The sequence below is a fragment of the Xiphias gladius genome, chromosome 19, assembly GCF_016859285.1.
Source record: "Xiphias gladius isolate SHS-SW01 ecotype Sanya breed wild chromosome 19, ASM1685928v1, whole genome shotgun sequence".
Classification (NCBI taxonomy): domain Eukaryota; kingdom Metazoa; phylum Chordata; class Actinopteri; order Istiophoriformes; family Xiphiidae; genus Xiphias; species Xiphias gladius.
The window spans coordinates 15,789,693-15,811,540 of record NC_053418.1 but is presented as its reverse complement, the minus strand read 5'-3'; the positions used below and the strand labels follow the sequence as shown (position 1 = coordinate 15,811,540).

At 40.1% G+C, this 21,848-nt stretch overlaps 2 protein-coding genes across 6 annotated transcripts; one reads left to right on the top strand and one right to left on the bottom strand.

The window, feature by feature from the left end:
• The first annotated feature begins 141 nt into the window (after nt 1–141).
• Nucleotides 142–6,270, top strand: LOC120804756 (trichoplein, keratin filament binding). Its single transcript, XM_040154346.1, has 13 exons — nt 142–293; nt 655–849; nt 2,706–2,916; nt 3,000–3,056; nt 3,398–3,466; nt 3,871–4,044; nt 4,132–4,244; nt 4,339–4,405; nt 4,500–4,672; nt 4,764–4,845; nt 4,937–5,122; nt 5,322–5,465; nt 5,577–6,270. Exons 2-13 carry the CDS (start codon nt 659–661, stop codon nt 5,607–5,609), a joined length of 1,500 nt encoding a protein of 499 aa, XP_040010280.1. The 5' UTR covers nt 142–293; nt 655–658; the 3' UTR covers nt 5,610–6,270.
• Nucleotides 6,271–6,440: 170 nt separating this feature from the next.
• git2a (G protein-coupled receptor kinase interacting ArfGAP 2a) lies at nt 6,441–21,679 on the bottom strand. Of its 5 annotated transcripts, XM_040155203.1 has the most exons (21): nt 21,306–21,679; nt 18,168–18,301; nt 17,703–17,815; nt 17,433–17,538; nt 17,222–17,308; nt 16,998–17,128; nt 16,795–16,889; nt 16,437–16,482; nt 15,897–15,948; nt 15,718–15,790; nt 15,498–15,595; nt 15,270–15,381; nt 15,018–15,160; nt 14,774–14,923; nt 12,352–12,600; nt 11,363–11,452; nt 9,614–9,696; nt 9,235–9,426; nt 8,835–8,966; nt 8,170–8,233; nt 6,441–7,797 (listed from the first exon to the last, which is right to left on the bottom strand). In XM_040155203.1, the coding sequence occupies exons 1-21, from the start codon at nt 21,355–21,357 to the stop codon at nt 7,585–7,587; spliced, it is 2,415 nt and encodes an 804-aa protein (XP_040011137.1). In that variant the 5' UTR covers nt 21,358–21,679; the 3' UTR covers nt 6,441–7,584. The 5 variants fall into 5 exon arrangements, with proteins under 5 accessions (XP_040011137.1, XP_040011138.1, XP_040011140.1 ...); XM_040155204.1 differs by lacking the exon at nt 8,835–8,966; XM_040155206.1 differs by lacking the exon at nt 12,352–12,600.
• Between the last annotated feature and the right edge of the window lie 169 nt (nt 21,680–21,848).

The window sequence follows — 21,848 nt, the reverse complement described above, 5'->3', positions numbered from 1 at the left end:
GAAATAGAAACTAAATAAGCTATCTAATAATTAATAATCATAATACAAAATATAGTTGGAATTGAGATGCTCAAGAAAAGAAGCGACGTGGAAAGGAAATACGTTTCGCGTTTTCAGCCACGAGTAATTTTGACCCTTACTGTATGCCTTAGCGTGGGAGTAACCAGGAAGTGTATCGGTAACTAAGGAAAACTGGAGTTATGAGTAAAGGCGAGTTTTCTGTGTGGAAAGTCAAAACATCGACTGCATTTGATAAACATCGATAGGAGGCAAACCAATTCCCCTCCGAAAGGGTAAGTACGTATTATTTATCGAGCTATAAAGGCCCTTAACTAAGCTATCTTAGTGTTGCCGGGTGATGAGGGGTGTAACATCAACGCTTTGTTCATATTTTTTTGATTTTTTTTTTCAAGTAAAAAACGCTTCATGTACAACAATACATGTAACATAAGCAGAGACGTAAAAGTAACTGGATACTCTCTGTTTTTGTGTCAGTGAGTGGTCTTTAGCGTCGACTTAACACACAGAAATAGCTAGCGTTGGCTAAGGCTGTGTTGAATTGGCCAGGTAACTAATCGATTATAAAACAAGAGACGTTGGTCAGGATTGGGTGGAGGTTATTCCTACTTACGCTCTATGTTAATTATGATTCAGATCTATGGCTCTGCCGACCCTCTCGGACCATATGCCAAGCCGGTCCCGGGTGCTGGCGGGACAGTTCGCACGGCAGCGGGAGCAGGAGGCCCGATGGCGACAGCAGTGGGAGCTGCACGCTCGGTACTTCAGAGAGCAGAGTGTCTGCAGCCAGAGACAGGCGGTGTGGAGCTCCCGTCACTCCTACCAGCAGAGGTAACTTCATCCACCGGAGCTGGAGTGACTTGGTTACCACACGATTTCGCCAACAACTTGAGAAATCTCCGAAACATCACGAGGAAAATAACGCAATCCAGTGGTGGAGAGTAGCTATGTACATTTTCTCATGTACTGTACTTAAGTATAAAGTTGAGGTACTCAACTACATTGCAGAAGGACACATTGTAGATGTTTGCATACGAAACACACATACAACTTATACATTATAAAATATGATGTTTTGTTATAAACTACAACAACAGTATATGCAAGTACAGCTGAAACAGTTTATCGACCTACAGAAATTTAATTGGCAACTATTGAGATCGTCTTTATTATTCATGCAAAGTATACCAATTACCATGGTTCCAGCTTCTGAAATGTGCTTGCTGCTTTTCCTTTTGGTTATTTTAATTATTTTTAATTTATTTTTAATAAGTTTGGTGTTTGGACTTTTGGTTGGATAAAACAAAAAATTGTGAAGGTCTCCCTTTGGGCTCTGAGTAATTGTGACTTGCATTTCTTACTATTATCAGAATTTTTACAAACCAAACAATCAATCGATTAATCAAGAAAATAACCAGCCGATTAATCCATAATCTCCCCCTCCACCTCAACCAACTACAACTGTAAAATCCCACTTTTATATTAAGGTATGCATAATGTTAAACTAATGATTTAATATATGATAGTATAACAGTCTCAGGGGGCATTTTTCTGCATAGAGTACTTTTATTTTTAACACTTGAAGTAAATTTTCCTGATTATAGTTACATACTTTTACAACATTTTCAATTCAGGGTTTAACTTGTAGCAGAGTATTTCTACACTGTTGTATTAGTACTTTTACTTAAGTAAAGGATCTGAACTCCGTCCACCACTGAAGCAATTGAATCAAAATAACTGAGTAACAGTTATTGCTTTATATAGTTTTGGAGATGTTTTCTCTTTTCTTCTATCCCAGTGTTCATAATTAATATAATTGGCAGGGTGCTTCTAAACAATTTTTATACTGTTTCTCTTTCACTGCCTTTCCTTAGCTGACTCTGTAAGTAATCATCCCATATAAGGTCTCTCTATTGCAAAGATAACAAAATAATTTTAAAAGAGGCAGTGATTCACCAAGTAATGATCCCTTTTGTCTTTTTTTTAAGAGCAAAAAATATAGTTTGTTTAATTTTTCTGTCAGACCAAAAAAGTCACCAGAGGAGTGATCTTCAGGGTATTTACCATAAATATATACTTACACAGTAAATGTGGTGAGACACACTAAATACATGTCATCAGCAAAAAATATATATATTTATCAATATATATTTCATGTTGTTTAAGATGCCATTTATGTCAATAAATAGGGCTGTCTAATACAACCAATCTCTTGCTTACCAATGTGTGTATGCTTACTAATAAGAAAGACAACATTCATAAGTATAGACAAAATTTACAGTACACTGACGAACACACATGTTGATTATCTTCCCACTAAATAATTTCTTAAATACTACTATTAATTACATACTGAAGATAATAATGTACAAGTCAGTGTCTCTTTTACTGTATTTAGTTGCTTGTTGATTATACTTTAGGCGTATAGAATGTACGCAAGTCTTCCCGTAAATGTGTGTGTGTGTGTGTGTGTGTGTGTGTGTGTGTGTGTGTGTGTGTGTGTGTGTGTGTGTGTGTGTGTGTGTGTGTGTGTGTGAATGATAGTTAGACACCATGAATGAATACTATTGTAGTACTTTGTCTTTAGTATATTCAATGCCCATCTGTTTCATCAGCAGATAAATGGCAGACAAAGATGCCAGAGAAAGGCAATCCAAGTTTGTTTGTTTTTTTCACTCCTTTGTCAGTATGTCAGCGTACCATAAACAGAGACTGAAGGAGGAAAAGAAGGCCAGCCTGGAGCAGCGCAGGAATCGGCTCAGGGCCATGCTTCAAGAGGAGCAAGACCAGCTGGAGGCGGAGCTCAGGCACGTGGTCCCTGACAGGAGCACATTGGCAAGTCAGCTGGTGCAAAAAAATGACGAGCTTCGTACAGCAAGAGAGGAAAGAAGAAAAAAGGTAGTTTCATTGAATTAGATGCATATTTCATTTTCAATACAGTGTATAATCCTATCCTATAATTCTGTTTTTTATATCCCTAGCTTGCACAAGAGCTGTTGAGGGAGCACTGGAAGAAAAACAACCCAGAGTTGCGAGAGGTAGCCAAGTTCAAACTATTACTGCAAAAGTGATAAGTTGCCAAACCTCTTACCTCAAAATCTGACTGTTAATGAAGTGATAAATGGCCTAAGGAATCTAGTGACCATCTGTATGCCTGGAGAGCCAAGCAAGTAGAGAAAACGGACACTTTTTGTCAAGACGTCCATGTGAGCTGGAAACGAATAGGGCTTGTGATGCAGATATTCCATGACTTTCTGTTAACCTGATTCCAGTGTTGAATTAAGAGAATAAAATGTTCTGGTATCTCTTCCGCTAGGGATCAGATTCATCAGTATCTCTGTCTCGTGTATGTCAGAACTCCCTTTTACTCTGTCCACAGGTCGAGTCAGCATTACATAAAGATCATGTTGTCAGCCAATGGCAGGAGCAGATATCTGAGAAGAAACAGGTAGGAGATTCATCACAGCTGTCAGATAAAACAGTTCAGTTTCTGCTTATTCAAGCATTTTAATAACCGTCTAAGGATGAAAAGTGTTTTTGACCGATACTCAATACAATACTCAATTTTAATCAAATTTAATAGTGGAGACATTGCTCCCCAGTACTCTGAAGTATTACCTCCTTCAAGCCAGTGATGACACATAGGACCCACAAGTCATTAAATTTTGTCATTATCCTTTTTATGTTTGTGATTATTTATGTAACAAATCAATTTTTAATCAAAGAGCGTTCATGTCATCTGTGAGCACAGCATCAAGTTTGAAATATACTCAGGGTAATCCCCTCAACAGAGTACATAACTGAGAAAGTTTAAACATCTACTGTAATTGACCTACCTCTCCAAACATGCAGCAAGACGTAGCAGAGCAAGAGGAGAAGAGGCGTTTTGAAAATGAGTATGAAAGGACCCGAAAAGAAGCGCTGGAGAGGATGAAGCAGGGGGAGGAGAAAAGGAAAGCAGAGGAGTTCAAGAGAGCAGAAGAACTTCGCAAACAGATGGAAGAACTGAAGCTGAGGGAAGAAGAGGTATACAGATCTTGGACAAAGTATTTCTACTGTGAAAAATGATATTGCACATTTAAGCATTTTTCATCTTTTTTTTTTTTCTCTCAGGCCACTCGTCTAAAGAAGGAGCAAGAGGCTCTGCTGGTCCAGCAGTGGGAGCTGGAAAAGATAGAAGCGGAGAGGAGGAAGGTGGAGGAAAGGGAAAAGAAGTCTGAGATTGGGTAAGGGAAGCTCTTTCTGCAGATAACTGATGACAAGTGAGATGATACTTGATGCTAGTGAGGTATTTGGTTCATGGGATTTGTGTTCCATCAGGCTTTTCTTGATCCGTCAATATCGAGCTCAGCTGAAGAGGAGAGCCCAGCAAGTACAGGAGGAACTGGTAAGTCTACTTTACCTGCTAATACTACAGTGTATTCTTCCAATCTATCTTCTTTGGTTTTGACGTCTTCCTTGAATTCCTCTGTGCCCACCAGGAGGCCGATCGTAAGATCCTGGCAGCCCTGCTGGAAGGTGAGCAGGAGGACAGGAGGCTGGAGACTGCAAGAAGGGAACGGGCTATCGCTGATGCTGCCTGGATGAAACGAGTGATTGAAGAGCAACTTCAGTTGGAGCGGGAACGGGAGGCTGAGTTTGACATCCTACACAGGTGAGCATCAAGATTCAATTAACCTCTGACTCTGCAGGAAGGGAATCCTGCTTCGACTCAAATATAAAACAATGTATCTCATCCATTATAGAGAAGAAGCGCAGCATGTATGGGAGAAACGAGAGGCACAGTGGGAGAAGGAGAAGAAAGCCAGAGAACGGCTCATGCATGAGGTAGATCTGTTTCGAATCACTTCGACACGTTGAGTGAAATTTAAATAATTTTATTACAGAGTAAAGCCTTTCCTGTATTTTTCTTGGAAAGGTGCTTGCAGGGAGACAGCAGCAGCTGGAGCTGAAGATGCAGAAGAACCACGAGGCTCAGGAGGAGTCCTTGAGGAGACGAGAAGAGCTGATCCAGGAGCTGGAGCTGGAGAAGGAGATCAGACGGCGGGAGAAGGACCAACAAGAGGGCCGTAGGACAGCAAGGATCCAAGAGTTAAATGCTCAGGTTGGAACATGCTGCAGGGGTTTGTGTTTAGTCCTTGAGAATTTAAAGAAACCTATTTTGAGTTGCCACGATAGCAGCTTACTTATGTACAGTTGAGTAAATTGAAAAAAAAGAAGACATTTGAACTCAAAACAACAGAATAAGACTATATCCTTTTTAATAAAACAGACCTAACGTTGTTTGTGCATATACACTGTAGGTGGAGCAGCAGCGTCAAGAGCACTGGGAGGAGCAGTGCAGGATAGAGCAGGACGAGGAGGAGGAGAGGGAGGCTCTTCGATTCCAAGAGGAGGAGCTGAGGCTGGAGATGCAGAGGATGGCCAAGAAAGGGTACCAGGAGAAGGTAAAAGATGAAAGTCAAGCTGCAGGATGATCCCAAACGTTTAAATTCCATGTTCCCAAGTGCTCTTTAATCTTATCAGCATTAAAATATGCTTCAAACTGTGCCTTTCAGATTCACAGCAGACCTCGATCAGCCTGGACATGAGCCACCTGCAAGACTGAAGTCAAAACAGAATTTTGAGATGTATATTTTTGTAGATGTAATTAGCCTAAAAGGATAGGTTAACTTATTTTCACATGCCCCCATGTAAAGCCCAACTGTAACGGTTATTGGTCACTGTAATTGTTCATCCTGTCCATACTAGCCCTGAAGAGATCTCTTCCTAACATGATTCCAGTGTAACAAATGGTTGACAGCATTCAAATTCCTCAATTAATGTTAAAATGCATTTCACAGTTTATCAAATCAAGTGGGAATTTTGTAACCTCTGAAGCCCCATATTATCATTGGCTACACTTTAAAGTGATTTCTGCACAGATCGAGGACTGTGAATTTTGTCATCCATCTCTTACATTGGAAAAGCATTGTGACGGCATCTTTTCATAGCCAGTATGGAGAAGAGAACTCCATACTGGCTGTCATCATCCCGTTACTCTTTAAATGTACATACGGACATGTGATATGAGAATCTATCCTTTAATGTCTTCTGAAGAAATTAAGCATCCATGTAGGTTATGAGGCCATAAATTTTGCCATCTTGATGTTGATAATTCAATGCTGGTTGTTTGCGTATGTAGGGAAGAACTGATGGATTTGTTTTGCACTTTTGGGGCTGTTCAAGAAATATATATTTTATATTAGGAATTTTTAGACTGTTACTAAAAGTAAAAGTTAATAAAACTGTTCCAATCAAATCAATTCAGTTTTTTGTGTCACGGCATCAAAAAATGGAAAATGATAAATACGAAGTCTTGCAAATCACAACAGGTTATAGTTATAAATTAAGTTTATTTAGAAAATAATTATTTTTCCGAAGTGCAAGTTAACAGAAGAACAACTTAACAGATTTCAAAATGACAATGAACTCTGAAACACTTGGCGAGGATGAACGTCGGGTTGGACAATAACACAGGAGATGTCTACAGTTCTATCCCACATGTTGCACATTAAATACAAAACTAGCAGCAACAGAAAAGAGCACAAAACACATGGACGTACGTACAGTATGGCTCTTAGCTCTAAATATCTTGTAACATCACCACCACTGCAATGGCACACAAGACTGCGGAATACTCTGCAGTGTGGAGCCTGTTAGAAACACACCAAATCATGATAACTTAATACAACAACATCTTGGTGCTGGTGAAGAATATGACTTGCCCCATGAACAAGTGTTATTCGCATTCTCTGACTTAGCAAATGGGCATAACATAAATAGCTGAAATAAGTACACCGCAGACTGGATTACACTGGGACAGGGGACAAACCATATAAATAGCTTTTTCGATGCAACAAACATTAGCATTGCAGAGCTACAAAGTGTGCATACATGAAGTTCCCAACATTTAATGGACTAAAGGGTCAACCTGTTTATGAGGATTAAAGTTTATAGTATGATGATGCTTGCACAGTGCAATTAATGAGAGGAAGCTCCTTTAGCTACAAGATTGTTTGCAATAGAATTCAGTGACAGTGGATTCATGAGTCATTTATGGCTTTTCAGCATCTGTGCCTGGCTTTGGACTGATAACAAATACCTGTATCATCATGTACGTTCACTGTACTGTGCTTAAATCCCTCTCTCAATAATAGATATTTACATTATGGACTGATTAAATATTATTTATAAGTAAGAGCAAGTTTTACTCTAATTTTTAAAGAGTAATCTGGAAACCATTATATTTCCCTGGCCTGCTAGCTGCTGCATTTTGTCTTTAACTCAAGAAAAATTGTGCTATTAAAACAGCTGGGTCTTTCTAAGTGAAGCTGCTGACTTTTTCCCTTTACACTCAGATTTTGTCCAGAGTTGGCTTTAAATATTGTCATTACTTATTCATAAATTTAAAAAAAAAAAAAGAATGCATGCATATACCTTAAATACAAAAAAAACAACAAAATGATCTAAAAAAGATAAGAACAAAACTGAGATGCTAACGGCTTTGCAGATCTGTAAGTGCTGTTAGTTAGTGTTCTCCTTTGTGGTGATGGTGACAAGCTGCTTGGCGGCCTTGGCAATGTCATAAGCACACTGGATGACCTGCTGAGTGACCAGCTGCATGTCCGGTCCTGGGCAGCCCTCTGAAGGCACCGCCTTCCTGCACTCGCTCTGAAGCCGGTATGCACTGGAGGTCAACAAGCGCAGAGAGCCTCTCACGGTCTCTGAGCGTGGCCTCTGCAGATGAATGTCAAAATATCTTGATAGTCACGGAAAGTGTCCGTTCGAAAGTCAACAGATTTGTGCTAATGGAGACGATTTAACCTACTTTTGGTTTGTCTACCGAACTCCTTTTAACACACTTACACACACTTAATAATATGTATATCAAACACACAAGAATATACATATATTTAGGAGCAATTTGATGCTTTTTAATATGAGCACGGAACCAAGTAAAAATAATACACCAGTATATGGCGCAGTTGAAAATATTGCTGTATTTGGACCTTGAAACTCAGGTATTTGTGCTTGCCTTTAAAATAACAAATAATCTACCTGACTGACCCAATCTCTCCAAGCAAAATAGATGCAAAGTGGTTTCCATACCTTGGGAAAGAGGGCAGCCATTTCTGTTACAGCCACATGTATTCTTTCTGAGCAGGGCATGAAGCTGTGAGGAGAAGAGATTTGTGGATGAGTTCAACATACTGATGTCACATTCATACAAATCTCAAAATTATAGAACAAATATTGTTAAAATATCAATTAACCAAAAGCTATTACATGCAATTCACTTTTACAGAGTAAGGTACTGAATCGTATTCACAACGCTCCGTGCATTATCATCTTCAACTTCAGGTTAACATCAACCAAAAACATGCTATTGACATTTTTGTACACATTTGTAGCCCTGTGAGTAACATTTTGTATTTAAAAATGATGGCTTCACAGTAGAAACAACATCAACCTGAAAAAGGTATTACATCAAATGTCAAACACTGTCAGCTATATCTATCAAAAGAAAGTTACTGCATAGATGTAACTTTTAGATTTTCATCAACCAACTGAAGCCAATTCAGAGTCAGTACTTAAAGAGAGAAAATTCAATCCAGGGAAGTTTTGAACTGAACAAATTCAGGCATTCAGTAGCACATCAAAGAAAAAGAGAGAGCTTGTTAGCAGGTGAGGGAAATAAAAGGGTGAGGCAGAAACTGTGTGAGGTAGAGGAAAATGAAACTGTGCCTGGGAGGCAGGGACAGAAGCCAGAGTACCAGGAGGTGGGGTCAGGGGACCGGAGGCTGAGCGGCTGAAGGGGAGAGGGGGCCTTCTCAGCCCAGGGTACCAGAGTGCTGAAACATCCCAGGCTGTGCCTGAGCCGACGCACACCTTCACGCTCACATGGTCTGCTCACAGGATTGAGGGAGGGGGACACCGCGGAACCAAAACAACATCATAAGAGCGGAGCAGAGTGGAAGTAGAACGAGGGGGGAAAGTGAAGATTACAGAAAAAAAAGGGAAATGATAGAAGGTAAACGCAACTGAACATAACAGTATAACGATGAATGAAAGAGGAACTTTGGGCTTAAAATGGAACAAAGGAAATGAAAGCTAAAAACCAGATCATAAACCTATTAAAAAAAAAGAAAAAAAAGATCCTTTTCAGACTCTGACCTGTCATGTTTGTTCTCTTGAGCAGCTCTTAGCAGCTCTTGGATATTCTTGGTGATCTGCTCGGTTTTGCGGATGACGTCCTCTGTGCTGGGAAGTGTGGGGTCTGACTCCATCTCCAGATCATCCAACTCGGGGATAGAGCTGCCCTCCCCCAGCCAGCCACTGCTTCTCAGCCTCCCTCTCCTGCACAACCTGCAGGGGTAAAATCACAAAAAAATTACGTCTACACCCCTGCTTTTTGTTTTTACTGTAAAATGATTTGCTGTTTTGTAAAGACAAAACAGCAAATCATTTTACTTAAAACCTCCTTTAAGCTGTACTTGGGAACCAGAAAACACTCATCTCTTTCACTCATCAACTAGTACAATCTTACTCTTACCCTGAATCGTCCATCTCAGAGTCATAGAATGTATTGTCATAGTCACTTTCTGGCATGCTGCTTTGCTTCTCTAACTTTGAGGCCTAGAAGGAGGAGAGAAGACAAATAAACTGATAATGTGTTTCATGCAAGACGTTCCACGTCACCGATGATACATAAATCAGAAACAGCTGCAGTGAAATCACTATTTGAACGCTACATGTGATATTCAACAAAGAACAAAAACATATGTTGTAAATGTACCCCTTTTTTTGGTTGTGCCAACATCAAACAGTGTGACAATGTCAAATTGGAATATAAACACATAGAAGTGACGCAGATGACTGAAACAAGCCAATAAAGCTGTGAAGCAGAAGAATATAATACAATTACAGCATTCATCATAGGATTAGTAAAACAGATTAAGCAGAGCTCAGATAGTTTATTCGTGTCAGTATGACATAATCATTGATGCTGACTTACTTGAAATTGACCCTATCTTCATCGAATGTGACAGTATGTTAATTTGTGTATAAAATGTTTGACCTGCCGAAGTAAGGGTGGATTCATGGATGACAATCGACAAAACAGTCAACCAAAGAGACTAATAATCAGCAACATGTGGCTAGAAACATTACGTCAGAACCATGTCACACAGGCTTTACTCATTCCCTAAATTAAAGAAAAGTAAACCCCCAGAGGGTCGTTATTTGAGGATGGGAAGCAAGGGTTCAGATGAGTTCATTCAAAAACAAAAACAAAACCCTTATCCCACACAGCACAACAATTAAATGTATCACACAAAATAGGAATGCTTTATCTTCCTACCAGATAGGGTTCACTTTGATCTGAGATGTTCATTGTAACTTAACAGATTTACTATCAGACTGAAGGCTACATTTATAAACAGGAAGCAGAGACAAACATTGACACCACATAGGCCGAATGTACCACATGTTCATAACCTTTCAATCTATGTCCAAGAATTTAAAAAAAAAAAAAAAAAATCCTCCACTTGTTTGCAGGACAAAATGCAACGCAGCACGCATAAGCTTGCCTCAGGGAAAGCGATTAGTTCACAAAAGTGTAGATAAGTCCTTTCTTCTTTGTTCGCTTTAAGAGATGATAAGTCTTTTTAAACTGTACAACTCCTGTATCACCACATTGTTGAGAGCATGCTGTTGGAAGCTCACTGTGCAAAATGGCCAAGCGTTTGTTAGAGACAGCGTAAAAAGGACTTCTCTTTATACTAAGATTATTTGAAATGAAAAACATGATAACAACTTGAGATATATAAAATGTACGTTAACAATCTAATTCACAAAATACTCAGTTCATTTCCCTGCTTTTTACAGACAGGTGGTCATTGAATAGAAAATTAAACCCTACTTCAACTTTGTACAGTCAAACTTTTTCAACATCATCTGCTACACAGGTTTCTGGAGCAAAGAAACATGGGTTAAAACTAGCAGATGCTGCATCACAAGCGCCACTTTCTGCTCAACGTTCAGCGGTCGGGCAGAGGTTCCGCCTTTACAAAACCACACAATTCCAATTGTTTAGCCGCGCAATGAGGATGATGCTGATGAAGGAAGGTATCTGGTGGTGAGGGCAGCCGGTAGAGGGTTGGCTCATGCAGCAGGGCACATAAGGAGCAGCATATGGGGGACAGGAGAAGGTGAGGGAGGAGGAAGAGGTAGAAATGGTAAAGGGCTCCAAGTGGATTTGCTGTGTCCCACGAGGTGTGGACCGAGTGAGGATGTACTTAACCTCTTGAGCACTTTCGTCCTTCGACCAAGACAGGGTGGATGGAAATGAGGGGAGGGATGAAGAGGTGGTCACAAAAGCGCCCCTTTCCGTCTAAAGACAGGGTTCAAATCACACACATTTCTTAGGTTAAAAAGGAAACATTTATACAAACTAAAAAGCGAGATGAATGGGATTAGATGTCCCACAGGCCTCTTCAAGCCAGTTGTGGCTTAATCAGATACTGTATATTGAGAATGGAGCTGATGGAAAACTATATCTTTGCAATGACCATGACCATGAATTTTGGGATTTAAAAAAATAAATTATTTTAGAAGGGATAAGCTTAATATTAATCATTGAGAAATTAAAAGAGCTTAGTTGTTTCTACAGATCAATCTCCTACATTTACGTCCTGAGAACAGTGTCCTGGAAAAAAATAAGACTGAAGAGCCCGTAAGAAGATGAAGGTACCAGAAAACTATGAGTCATTGGCTCAAATATAAATGCATGAATATATTACCTGAGTCATAGAGAGAATTTAAACAGATGAGAGGGTAAAGTGAGTGTGTGAATTCATCATGCATTACAAAAACACAGAGTATTTGTATGGTAGTTTTAATGCTTCATCAACATAAAACACAGTACAAACCTTCAAAGTTTATCAAATAACAGCATCTCCTTGCTTGTACAACTACGTTTTGTCTAACAAACAATAAGCACCCCAGTACAAACAAAAGATATATGTAGATAATAGTCCTGCGTATATGTCAAAACTGGACAAAATGGAATGTGACTGGCTGTATTTAAATGCATGGCATTGTGCATTTTGATGACTTGTCTCTGATGCAGTAGAAAACTACCCAGTGGCAAATGAGTTAGGAAGAACGTAGGAGAAAAAAAAAAAGCACAGAGAGAGGTCTGCAGACAGGGTGAAGACATGAGGGAAAGTCATGGAAACAGGGCAGTGGAGAGGAAATGGCAAAGGAGAGCAGGGAACAGGTCTTACTTACATGAGGTGGGAAGGGCTGCAGGGTGGGGATACCCTCCTCTGGGTAGGGAGTTTCCCCTTTAGGGAGATAGGGCTTCAGGCCTGAGCCGGTCTCATACATAGACATGGGCCGACTGGCCCGCGCAGACTGCCGGCGTTTCAGGGCTGAGGGACTGGAGGGGTCAGGGTAGTCTGAACCGCTGGGGATCTGATAGATATTGGTTGTGACCTGCCGCCTGAGAGAGGTGTTCTCGCTTTGCAGAGATTGCAGCTGGAAGAGACGGTCAGCAATACACTAAGAGGTGCTCTCAGCAAAGCAAGCTTTGTTCCCTGTCCTGATCCATTCTGTCTTTTACAGCTTACCATTGTCCCATTATTCCTCTAAATAGTCACATTATACTTTGACAGTCTGCTACTGTCAGCATAGTAAAAGTCACCTAATTCACATCTTTGTGGACACCATATTATACAATTTAAAAACCTAACCTTTGATATATATATATATATAATGTATATGTATGTGTATATATATGTATGTATGTGTGTGTGTGTGTATAAAAAAAATTCCCATGATACAGAGAGTTCAGTCAATATTGGGATACTGCTCTCACAAAAAAAGAAGCCAGAGAACCTGACTTGTCACCAATATAAAAAATAAAAAAAACACAAAGCCTCTTTAATGATAATTACAGAGAAACTCATGTCTAATGGCTAAGTTCTTACAACATACTTCAGAGAAATATTTTATCAAGCATTATCTTTGGATGTCTTATAGGAAAATGTAACCCTGTACCTATGAGAATAAACTTTTATTGGGCTACAATCCACAAAGTTGATCTTCCTTGCGATTTGTTACTGAAACAGGTTCTAGTTTTTTGATGACAACATCAAGTAGTTACTAACTGTAATAGAGACAAATTCATATAAACATGGTCTCATCTGAACCAGCTAATATCACAGGAATAAAACAAATTTTGCTTTGGGATTTTCCCTTCATCTAAAAATGCAAAGCAAGTGACAAGCAAGCAAAAGATCGTTGCACAGGTAAGCAACACAGGTGCAGTTTAAGTCAAAGGCGTAGCTCAAGTACAGAGAGATTGAGAGGGATTAAAGAATGAACAAAATCAAGAGGATTTTGTCAAAGACAAACTGGCCTTAATTAATGCAACTACTTGCATTCAATCCAGAGAAAATGGGAGATCTTGTGTACTGGTGAGTAAAAGTGGGGAGGTGTAACCACTAAGATGCAGAAGTTACTAACATCTGCCGGGGTTTGGTAAAGGCTCTGATTCCAATTAAAGTTGAAGACTGTGCTGATATAGTCATGAACAGAAAACTGCATTAGAAATATGGTGTACATCTGTCCTTTGAAATGATCATTGGTGAGGACTACCACGATATGTCATGACAAGCCACCGGTGCAGCATGTTTTCTCTCCGCCACATCTTTATCCTAATGTGGCCTCTGTTGAAAATCTGTTCAGCCATAAAGTTAAGACAATGTATGCTACAGTGCTGTGTGTCTACTGCAGGGGAGTAAGGGAATGAACTCGAGTGCAACCAAGAGAGTCACCCCAATAAATGAGAGACGAATGATCTGCATCCTCCTTCCAAACAGCCAAATTAAAGCAGTTTTAACAGAAGAAAACAAAAATGTAACCTCAGTGTCAGGGATTAATTTAACAAAATACGTAGCTATCGCATGCTTAGAACATCTGTGGCCAAAAATATATCATATAAATCAGCAGTTTGGTGTAACAGAGTGACAGTATTCCAGGTTTTTATCAGCTGAGTGTGCTTTCTATGAAATGTCTATGAAATGTAACCACTTAGAAAACATGTCAAATAATAAATTCACATAAAGGATGTTACCATAAACAAAACCATCTAAAAACATTCTATGCAGTAAACAAAGTATATGTGATGAAGCAAGGCACACACATACAATTTCAGTTAGTCATTATGTACTATGAAGGGATTAAAAACCAGTCAATTATGTCATGCTCTTAAAACATGCTTGTTAGTAACATTAGACAGCAAAGCTTTAACTATAAATTATGTATCACAAAAAAAAGGGTGACTAAACACGGTGTTTGTTATTAACTGGAGCAAGGGTGCATTTGTTCTTCTCAAATCCACAAAACAAACCAACAGAAGAAAAAAGTTAAAAAAAAAAAAAAAAAAATTCTCCAGTTTACATTCAAGCTTGGAAATTACACATGCTGGCCAAAACAGAGGGTGGACCAGCAGGGGTGTCACAGCAGCCTCGTCTTGCAACAGAGTATCCCTATTCGGGTAGCTCGGCCCTCATTACAACCCACAGGCTGGGCCTCCTCACCAGAGATCGATCACACTGGGCAGGAGAAGAGCTCTGCTGACCGCTGTGGCCCCCCCTCAGGCTGGCCCCCGGTGTTAGTGATCTTATGGGTGGAGCTCGGTGGATACCTTTTTCTGCATCAGCCTCAGTTCATCACTCAGGTTGTTGTTGGCTTTCATGAGCTGCTGGATCTTGGCTTCGGAGGCAGAGAGCGCATTTTTCACCTCCAAGTATTCTTGCATGGTAATAGGGCTATCTGAGAGGTCAGAGTCCAGACTCTGTGGGGTTAAAAACAAAACAGTAAAGGCACCTAGAGACAGAGAGAGACAGCGTCTGTCCGGGTTTTAATTTGTCTAAGCGATGCAACAATACCTTGGTCCTGTCTCCTTTGCCCGAGGGGAGCTCTTGATCTGTATCCTCATCAGACGCCACACTATCATAGTCAGGCTGGTCATTGTCCTGGCTATCACTGCAATGCCTGACAGCCACACTCTTCAGGATAAGTTCAACATTGTCTGGAATGAAGGGACACAGAGTGGAATACTTGCATCTGTGCTACACTTACAGGCAAGAAACATCCAATGCCAGTAAGCTCTTAGAATAAAGGAACGATTAGACACTGACCTTTGGGACTGGCTACTGAATTCCCGTGTTGTCTGCGCTTAGCATCACATAGTATGTCAATCACAAGAGTTGCAAATTCATGTGCATTAAATCTTGCAAGTTTCTGTCGTCCCTAATTTAAAAAAACCAAAAAAAACAACGGAAAGTCTAATGTCAAAATGAATATAAGAGAGACCAACAATAAGGAACAATAAGTGTGAGCATGGGAGTTCTGCAAAGCTGACTTGCCTGGTTTCGTGTTGATGAGTACTCTGGATTCACAGGGAGGAAAGGCACCACCGTTGTCTCCGTCACCAGGGTGCTGTGGTTCTGCGTGGCCAACCACACTACAAGTAATAGCATAAGAATTAAATCAATAATGTCGGGTTCAGAGTTCTACATTTAGCCCAAGAACAAAAACAATTTTCAAAGCATCAGTGTAAGCAGCCGGCAAAAACTTCACTTTTACCTGCATCAGTCTCTCGTCTGTCCACCTCATCATACACATCCATGGCCAGCTCCTCGAATAAATGGTTACTGAGCTGCGTTAAAATTGGGAGATGACACTTAGTCAGACATTAGTCAGGGGAGGGAAAAAAAAGCTCAGTACAGTGAAAGTCTAAAACCGAACACAGCGACAGTACTTACAGACTGTAGCTTCTTCTTTGCTGCTTTGGCCAGTTCTGATAAATCTAAACTGCTACAAATAGAAAAAAAATCTCATAATTATATGCTGCTGAAATGTTATGTCAACATGAAGCATTCTCCATTCTGATTAATACTTACATGTTCCTTATCCATCATAGAGAGAGCAAGAAAAAGACCAAATGAAACATTTCAGTTTAAGAGGAACAGTGGTTGCTCTGCCAAAACAGGCTTGTTTGGAATTAGAGTTGAAAGTTTAGAGTTGTTTGATGAATTATTTGCAGCAATTACAGGGCTTTTGGGTATGTCAACTGCTTCACTGGGTGAAGTAGTTCCAACTCAGATAACAGATGCTGCAGGGAGCTCAACAGCGTGTCAGAACAGGCCTCAGAGCAAAAACACAGCCGTAAACAACTGCCTGGCTGCACTTACTCTGCCGGCTTGATTTAAGTTAAACCCGATCACTTAGGCACGTGTTAATTTGAAGACGAAGCACTTGATATCGACTTTCATCGTGTTGACTTACAGCTTATGCTTTCTTACCTGTCGGCCATTTGAGGAACAATGAAGTGCTGGCTGTTTTTATGATCTGAAAGGAACAACAAAGTCCTGGATGACTGCCAAAATCATTGCCGATAATTACGGGAAATGTAAACACTTTTTATTAAGCTTACTACATAGTCAGTATTCAAGAGGCAAGTTAAATACAATCAGTGGTTGTTTTTATCTGCTTGGAGTGCCACATAGATGAAGTTTTCCATCAGGTTTCAGGTAACTTGACTTTAAAATGACCTCACTCCAATTACAGAGAGCAATTGCACAGAATTAAACGCACGGATTCTTCGACCCATTTCCTTTTAAACATTTTTCATTTCAATTGCAGATCTCCCTCACGGCATACCTGGTTTCCTCCCACACAGGTAGAACGCCAGTCGATCAGTTAGCTCATACTGAATCTCCACCAGTCTGTCTGCCAGGTCATGGTGGCCAGCCTCCCTACAAAGGCGCGTGTTAAAAAAAAACATTTCAAAAGGATGAAACTACAAATATTAGGGACATATTATTTTGTTATTGAGTTATAAAAGATTACTGAAAATAGCTAACCTCGCATATTCAATGGGGGTTTTGCCATTGCTGTCAGGGGCTCCAGGATCTGCCCCATAAACAGTTAATAGTTCAGCCTGAGATACTTGCCCTGCCTTTGCAGCTACATGCAAGGGAGTGTTTCCTTTTTCCTAGAGAAGAAGCAGATTTAAGACCTCATATCAGCAGAAAATCCACATCAAATATGAAAATCAAGGTTTTTATATAGAGCGGGTGAATCTTACGGGGTGAAAAAAATTAGCTTGTGCTCCCAGGGATAGCAACCTCAAACAAGTCTCTAGATTCCCGGTGCGTACACTTGAGTGAAGTTGCTGGGAAAAAAAAAAAAAAAAAAAAAAAAATTACTATGAGTTGATAGAATTCAACAATATGTTAAATGTACAAATTCATGCTTCGGTTTTCACGTAATCACTGTGAGAAGCTATTTCTCTTCACCTTGCTTAAATCCTTGGCTGTCGAGCTGTCATCCTCCCGGCAAGGCATGCGATGGACAAATGCCAGCATTTGATATTTGGCTCTTATAAACTCTGATTTGTTTGGGCTTTTGGGGCAATGTGAAACACAGAGGTTCAAAGAGAAAAAAAGAAAGACTGTGAAACAGCATAAATTAACACTGGAATTTCAAGAATCAGTCTTTTGTTTATTAAATTAACATCTAGCCATCAGAAAGTGCTCCGTAATTATTTTCAAACAATTATGACTCACTGCAGTTTGTCCTGAGGGTTGGCCTTGCGTTTTCCACTCATCACAGATGCAGGGTCCAGAAGGGAGTGCTCCCATATTGAATTTGCACCATTGCTGTATAACGTCTGAACCATCTAGGTAAAATCAAAAAGAAACCTATACAGTGTGTCCCACTGATTTAGCCTGTAGAATCCTGACTGGCTGTTGACAATTCCCTTTCTGTACAAAAACTTTCTATATTTGGACAAAGTCAATACACCTCAGTGGGATCTGATGCACAAATGTCGTCAACAGATTTATCTTGAGCAAAGAGACAGGGCCGCTGAATTTAAAAGTACAGTAATACAGATTGTGCGCAAGGATAATGTGACCTCAAGGCATTTAAGGAGACAATGCAGCCTCTGACAACTACGTCACAGCTGAAAGTATAAAGATATGTAGCCAAGGCGAATATAAATCTAAAATTTTTCTGTGTGGGGTTATTACCTGCAGCTGTGTAGTAGGCCATGGCGTGTGCGTCAGGTGGCGGACTTGGGAGCTATGTCTTCCCAGACTTCGATGAACACTGCAGCACTCATCACAAATCAACACGCCCCTGTTCACGGAGGCCCAGCGAGGTTCTGAGAGGGAAAAGAAATGTGTCACAAGTCATCTCCTCTCTTCACATTCAGTACCATTATTCAAATCATTTTCCTGCTGATCTTAACACCCCACTTCTCCTTTTTTCTAAACAATACATTTGACCCCAGGGAGCTCCCATTTATCGTTTTCTTAACTGACTATTACAGATTGGCCAAATCCTGACAACATAATGTTCTGTGACATAGACCTCGATCCTTGTCCAAAAAATGATTAAAAGGACATCAGTGAGCCACACTATTTTACTCAATGACATGTTCTTTCATTACGCTGTACTTGAGTTTGAGTCAGTCCCACATACACACCGTTCTGCTGCCGCAAATACTCATTAGAGCACCAAATGTGTATTAATCCATGGCTGAAATAGTCCCCAAAAATGCACTATTTACACCTGCTTGAGTAACATTTGCTGAAAACTAGTGTCCATCTGTTTTATGAAATAACTGAGCCTTTTTAAAAACAAAATTTCATATTTTAAGCTGTTAAGATTTTAAAGATTTACATCCTCACTAAGATCAAATAGGGCTTGGTGCTGAGTGACACAGACAGGGATGGAAAAGCAGAGTCCTGAGAGACAGACTAACAAGTTGTTGGTTTTGGTCTTTTCTTCACATTTTTTGACAGTAAGAAAAATACAGAATGATCCTAGTTTTATCCTTTAAAGCTGTAAAGTTCCAAGCTTAAACCACTGGAAGCATTATTTGGGCTAATGTGACATGAACAGTTAACACAAAGTAGGGTACAGATTTTGCAGACTGCGAAATTCAGGTTAGACTTACACAGTATATATAAAGAAGACAAAAAGAAAAGTAAAAAGCTAACCCCCGAATGGGAAGTAATAAAAGTAGCCATAACAGGCATTTGAGGCCTTTTTGACCCCAAGTTTAGATGAAGCCTTGCAGCGAGAAAAAAGGAAGTGAAGATTAGCAGTTGTAGGCTGAAGCACCTCAACTTTATTGTTGAGTAACGGAGGAGCTTCCGCTTTCAAAACATTGTAAAAAAAATAAAATGAAAGACAAACATATTTTAAATCAAGAATTTTAGTGCCGCATGTTCAGGTAATACCTGGTGTTCGAAATTGAGGTAACGTGGACTTACAAGATACAGTATACTCTGTGACCAAAATAAGTATGTGTAGTTAACCTTGACCTATTTAGCACACTTCATTAATACAAATGTCACAGAGTTGTTTTGTCTTCCGTCTGAACAGAGACTCTTCTGGGAGAAAACAACTCAAGAACAAAAATACTATAAATTCACATGTCACTCCGACAGCCAATAAACTGTGGAGCTGACTGAATGGGTGGAACTGTGACAGAAAAGACGGTGAAGACTGTAAGTCTCTTAGCAGCAGCTGAGGTGTAGGAGGAACAGCTGCAGGGGTTGCTGGTCATATTCTGGCACCAGGTCCCCTGTTTTCAGAGTCTTCTCCTAACTTACTCTCCACCAAGACCTGAGTGTTAGTGCTGACATGCCTCTTTTACCCGTTCCTCAACAAGTGCTGCTAAATTTAATACCACATCTTTGAAACTCTAAAAATATTCACACCCAACAACTGGTGACAGTCGGATGGAAGGGCAATGCAGGCCAGCTGCTGTTGGATCTGAGGAAGGGGGGTTTAACCAGTTTAAATGACATGATGAGTGACAAGGTACTAAAATGTTACCAATCCTGAATGTTTGGCATACGTTTTATTGTTTTTCTTGATTTACATTTTGCAATAGACATGTAAAACAGTACTGATTTTTTTTGGTTAACCATACATTTCTAAAAATAATGCATGATCTGCTCTCACTGTATGCCACATTTACAATACATTGTGTTGCCACTATAGAAAAAAAAAAAAAAATCTGCATTGAAAGCATGCAGTCTATTCACTCAGCATCCTGTTTTGCTTCCTGTGACTGCTGAAAAACATCACGTCATTTCTATATAAATGGGTCTTCTGAAAGTACCTCAGATACAATGCAGTTATTCCTTGTTCAGCTTTCACAGAAAGATTTGATTGTAAAAGCTTAATTCCATTTTTACCTCAGCCCTAATACTATTTAGAACAAACAAATCTCTGTTAGAAGATGCAGACATTGCTCTGTTGGCATACAGTGCAATGGACATAGCATCAAGCTGAGTCTAGTGTTTCATCTGGAGATATCACTGTCTACAGATATCACTACAGACACCATACTAGGTGGAGCAGGTACCATAGATACCAGTTCAATCTGACAAAAATGTTTAGATTTGAGTTCAGGATATGAAAATCTAATTTTCTGCAGTATGTTTTCACCGATCAGTCTTTTAAAAAACAGACTTATTTAGACCATCATTCGCGTTAGGATCAGTGGAGGAAAAGTCATACCATTGCGAGTCCTTTCACACAATGTGTGGTGGAAAAACAAACAAACACCTGGGCAGCATACCACGGTACCCACTGCCTTTTTATGAACGATGCAGTCATCCTAGTTGTATTCAGACATGACAGAGAGCTTTCAATGCCGTTTCCTGCTGATCGGGGATGAGAATTCATAATGGAGGATTAAATTTCAAATTTGCCGGAAACCTCTAAATGTCGCATACTGTGCGTAACAAACATAAACACGCCGTTTGTTTCCCTTTGACAAACCTGCGTAAAACAACTGTGCAATTATATTGGTACATATCAAAAATGACTGCCTGATCACTTAAAGCAAGCGACACCGGAGGGAAACAGTCTGAAAGACAGCTGCTACAGGTCTGATTGCATCCTCAACGCCGGAGCTATAACGTTGGTGACCTGTCAACGGCACCGACAACTTGCCCCGTCAAAACGACAGTACACTGCATGCCTAAATTACTGCGAATGAGAGAGCAGCGTGAGCCAGCACCGATAATCTGCCTTCAATCCGAAGAGTTAAGTGCAAAGATTTGGCTTACTGCGCTCGAAGGGACCAAACGTCAGTAGATACGGCTAACAGCTAAACCTTGTTGGGATTGTATGGATTTGCTTACCTGGAACATTGCAATCAGCGCAGACCTCAGTGTTTCTCAGGCGTTTAGACATCCTTAACTCAGGAAGAAATGCCTTTTAAAATCAGCCGAGTGTTGTGTCCGTTAAACTAATCATTGATTACTCTGTGTGGATGCCTTCCGCGTTAGCTACACCCAAGTTAGCTAATTAAAAACAATCCAAACAACGACCTGCTCCTTCATTCAACTTTGAGCTACCGTTTTGCGTTACGACCATTATAACGTTACCCCGCAGAAGTAAGGTACAACGCTGCTGCCTGCAACTTAGCTGGCTTAGCACCTGACTAGCTAACCGGCCTATGGCCGTTTGGTAGTACACTCTTCAGCCTGCGGTAGACAGCAGGGCTACATAGAGCTACAGCATACCCAGTGGCGGCTGCCGCTACTGTGACCTATTATTATTATTGTTATTTGAGAGTGCCCACAGTTCAGCCTCTCAGGAAAAAAAAAAACGTATAGAAACAATCGCATAATAGGAATAATCCCTCCTTATCTTGTGTGACCCTGATTTTTACATCTACCATT

Excerpts from the sequence above, each read along its gene's own strand:
- LOC120804756 (XM_040154346.1), top strand. The coding sequence starts at position 659 with ATGGCTCTGCCGACCCTCTCGGACCATATGCCAAGCCGGTCCCGGGTG. Across the intron at positions 4,406-4,499 it reads AGCAAGTACAGGAGGAACTG|GAGGCCGATCGTAAGATCCT; the intron begins GTAAGTCTACTT and ends TGTGCCCACCAG. Across the intron at positions 4,846-4,936 it reads GAGAACGGCTCATGCATGAG|GTGCTTGCAGGGAGACAGCA; the intron begins GTAGATCTGTTT and ends TTTCTTGGAAAG.
- git2a (XM_040155203.1), bottom strand. The coding sequence starts at position 21,357 with ATGTCTAAACGCCTGAGAAACACTGAGGTCTGCGCTGATTGCAATGTT. Across the intron at positions 16,890-16,997 it reads ACCCCCATTGAATATGCGAG|GGAGGCTGGCCACCATGACC; the intron begins GTTAGCTATTTT and ends GCGCCTTTGTAG. Across the intron at positions 8,967-9,234 it reads CAAGAGAACAAACATGACAG|ACCATGTGAGCGTGAAGGTG; the intron begins GTCAGAGTCTGA and ends TCCTGTGAGCAG.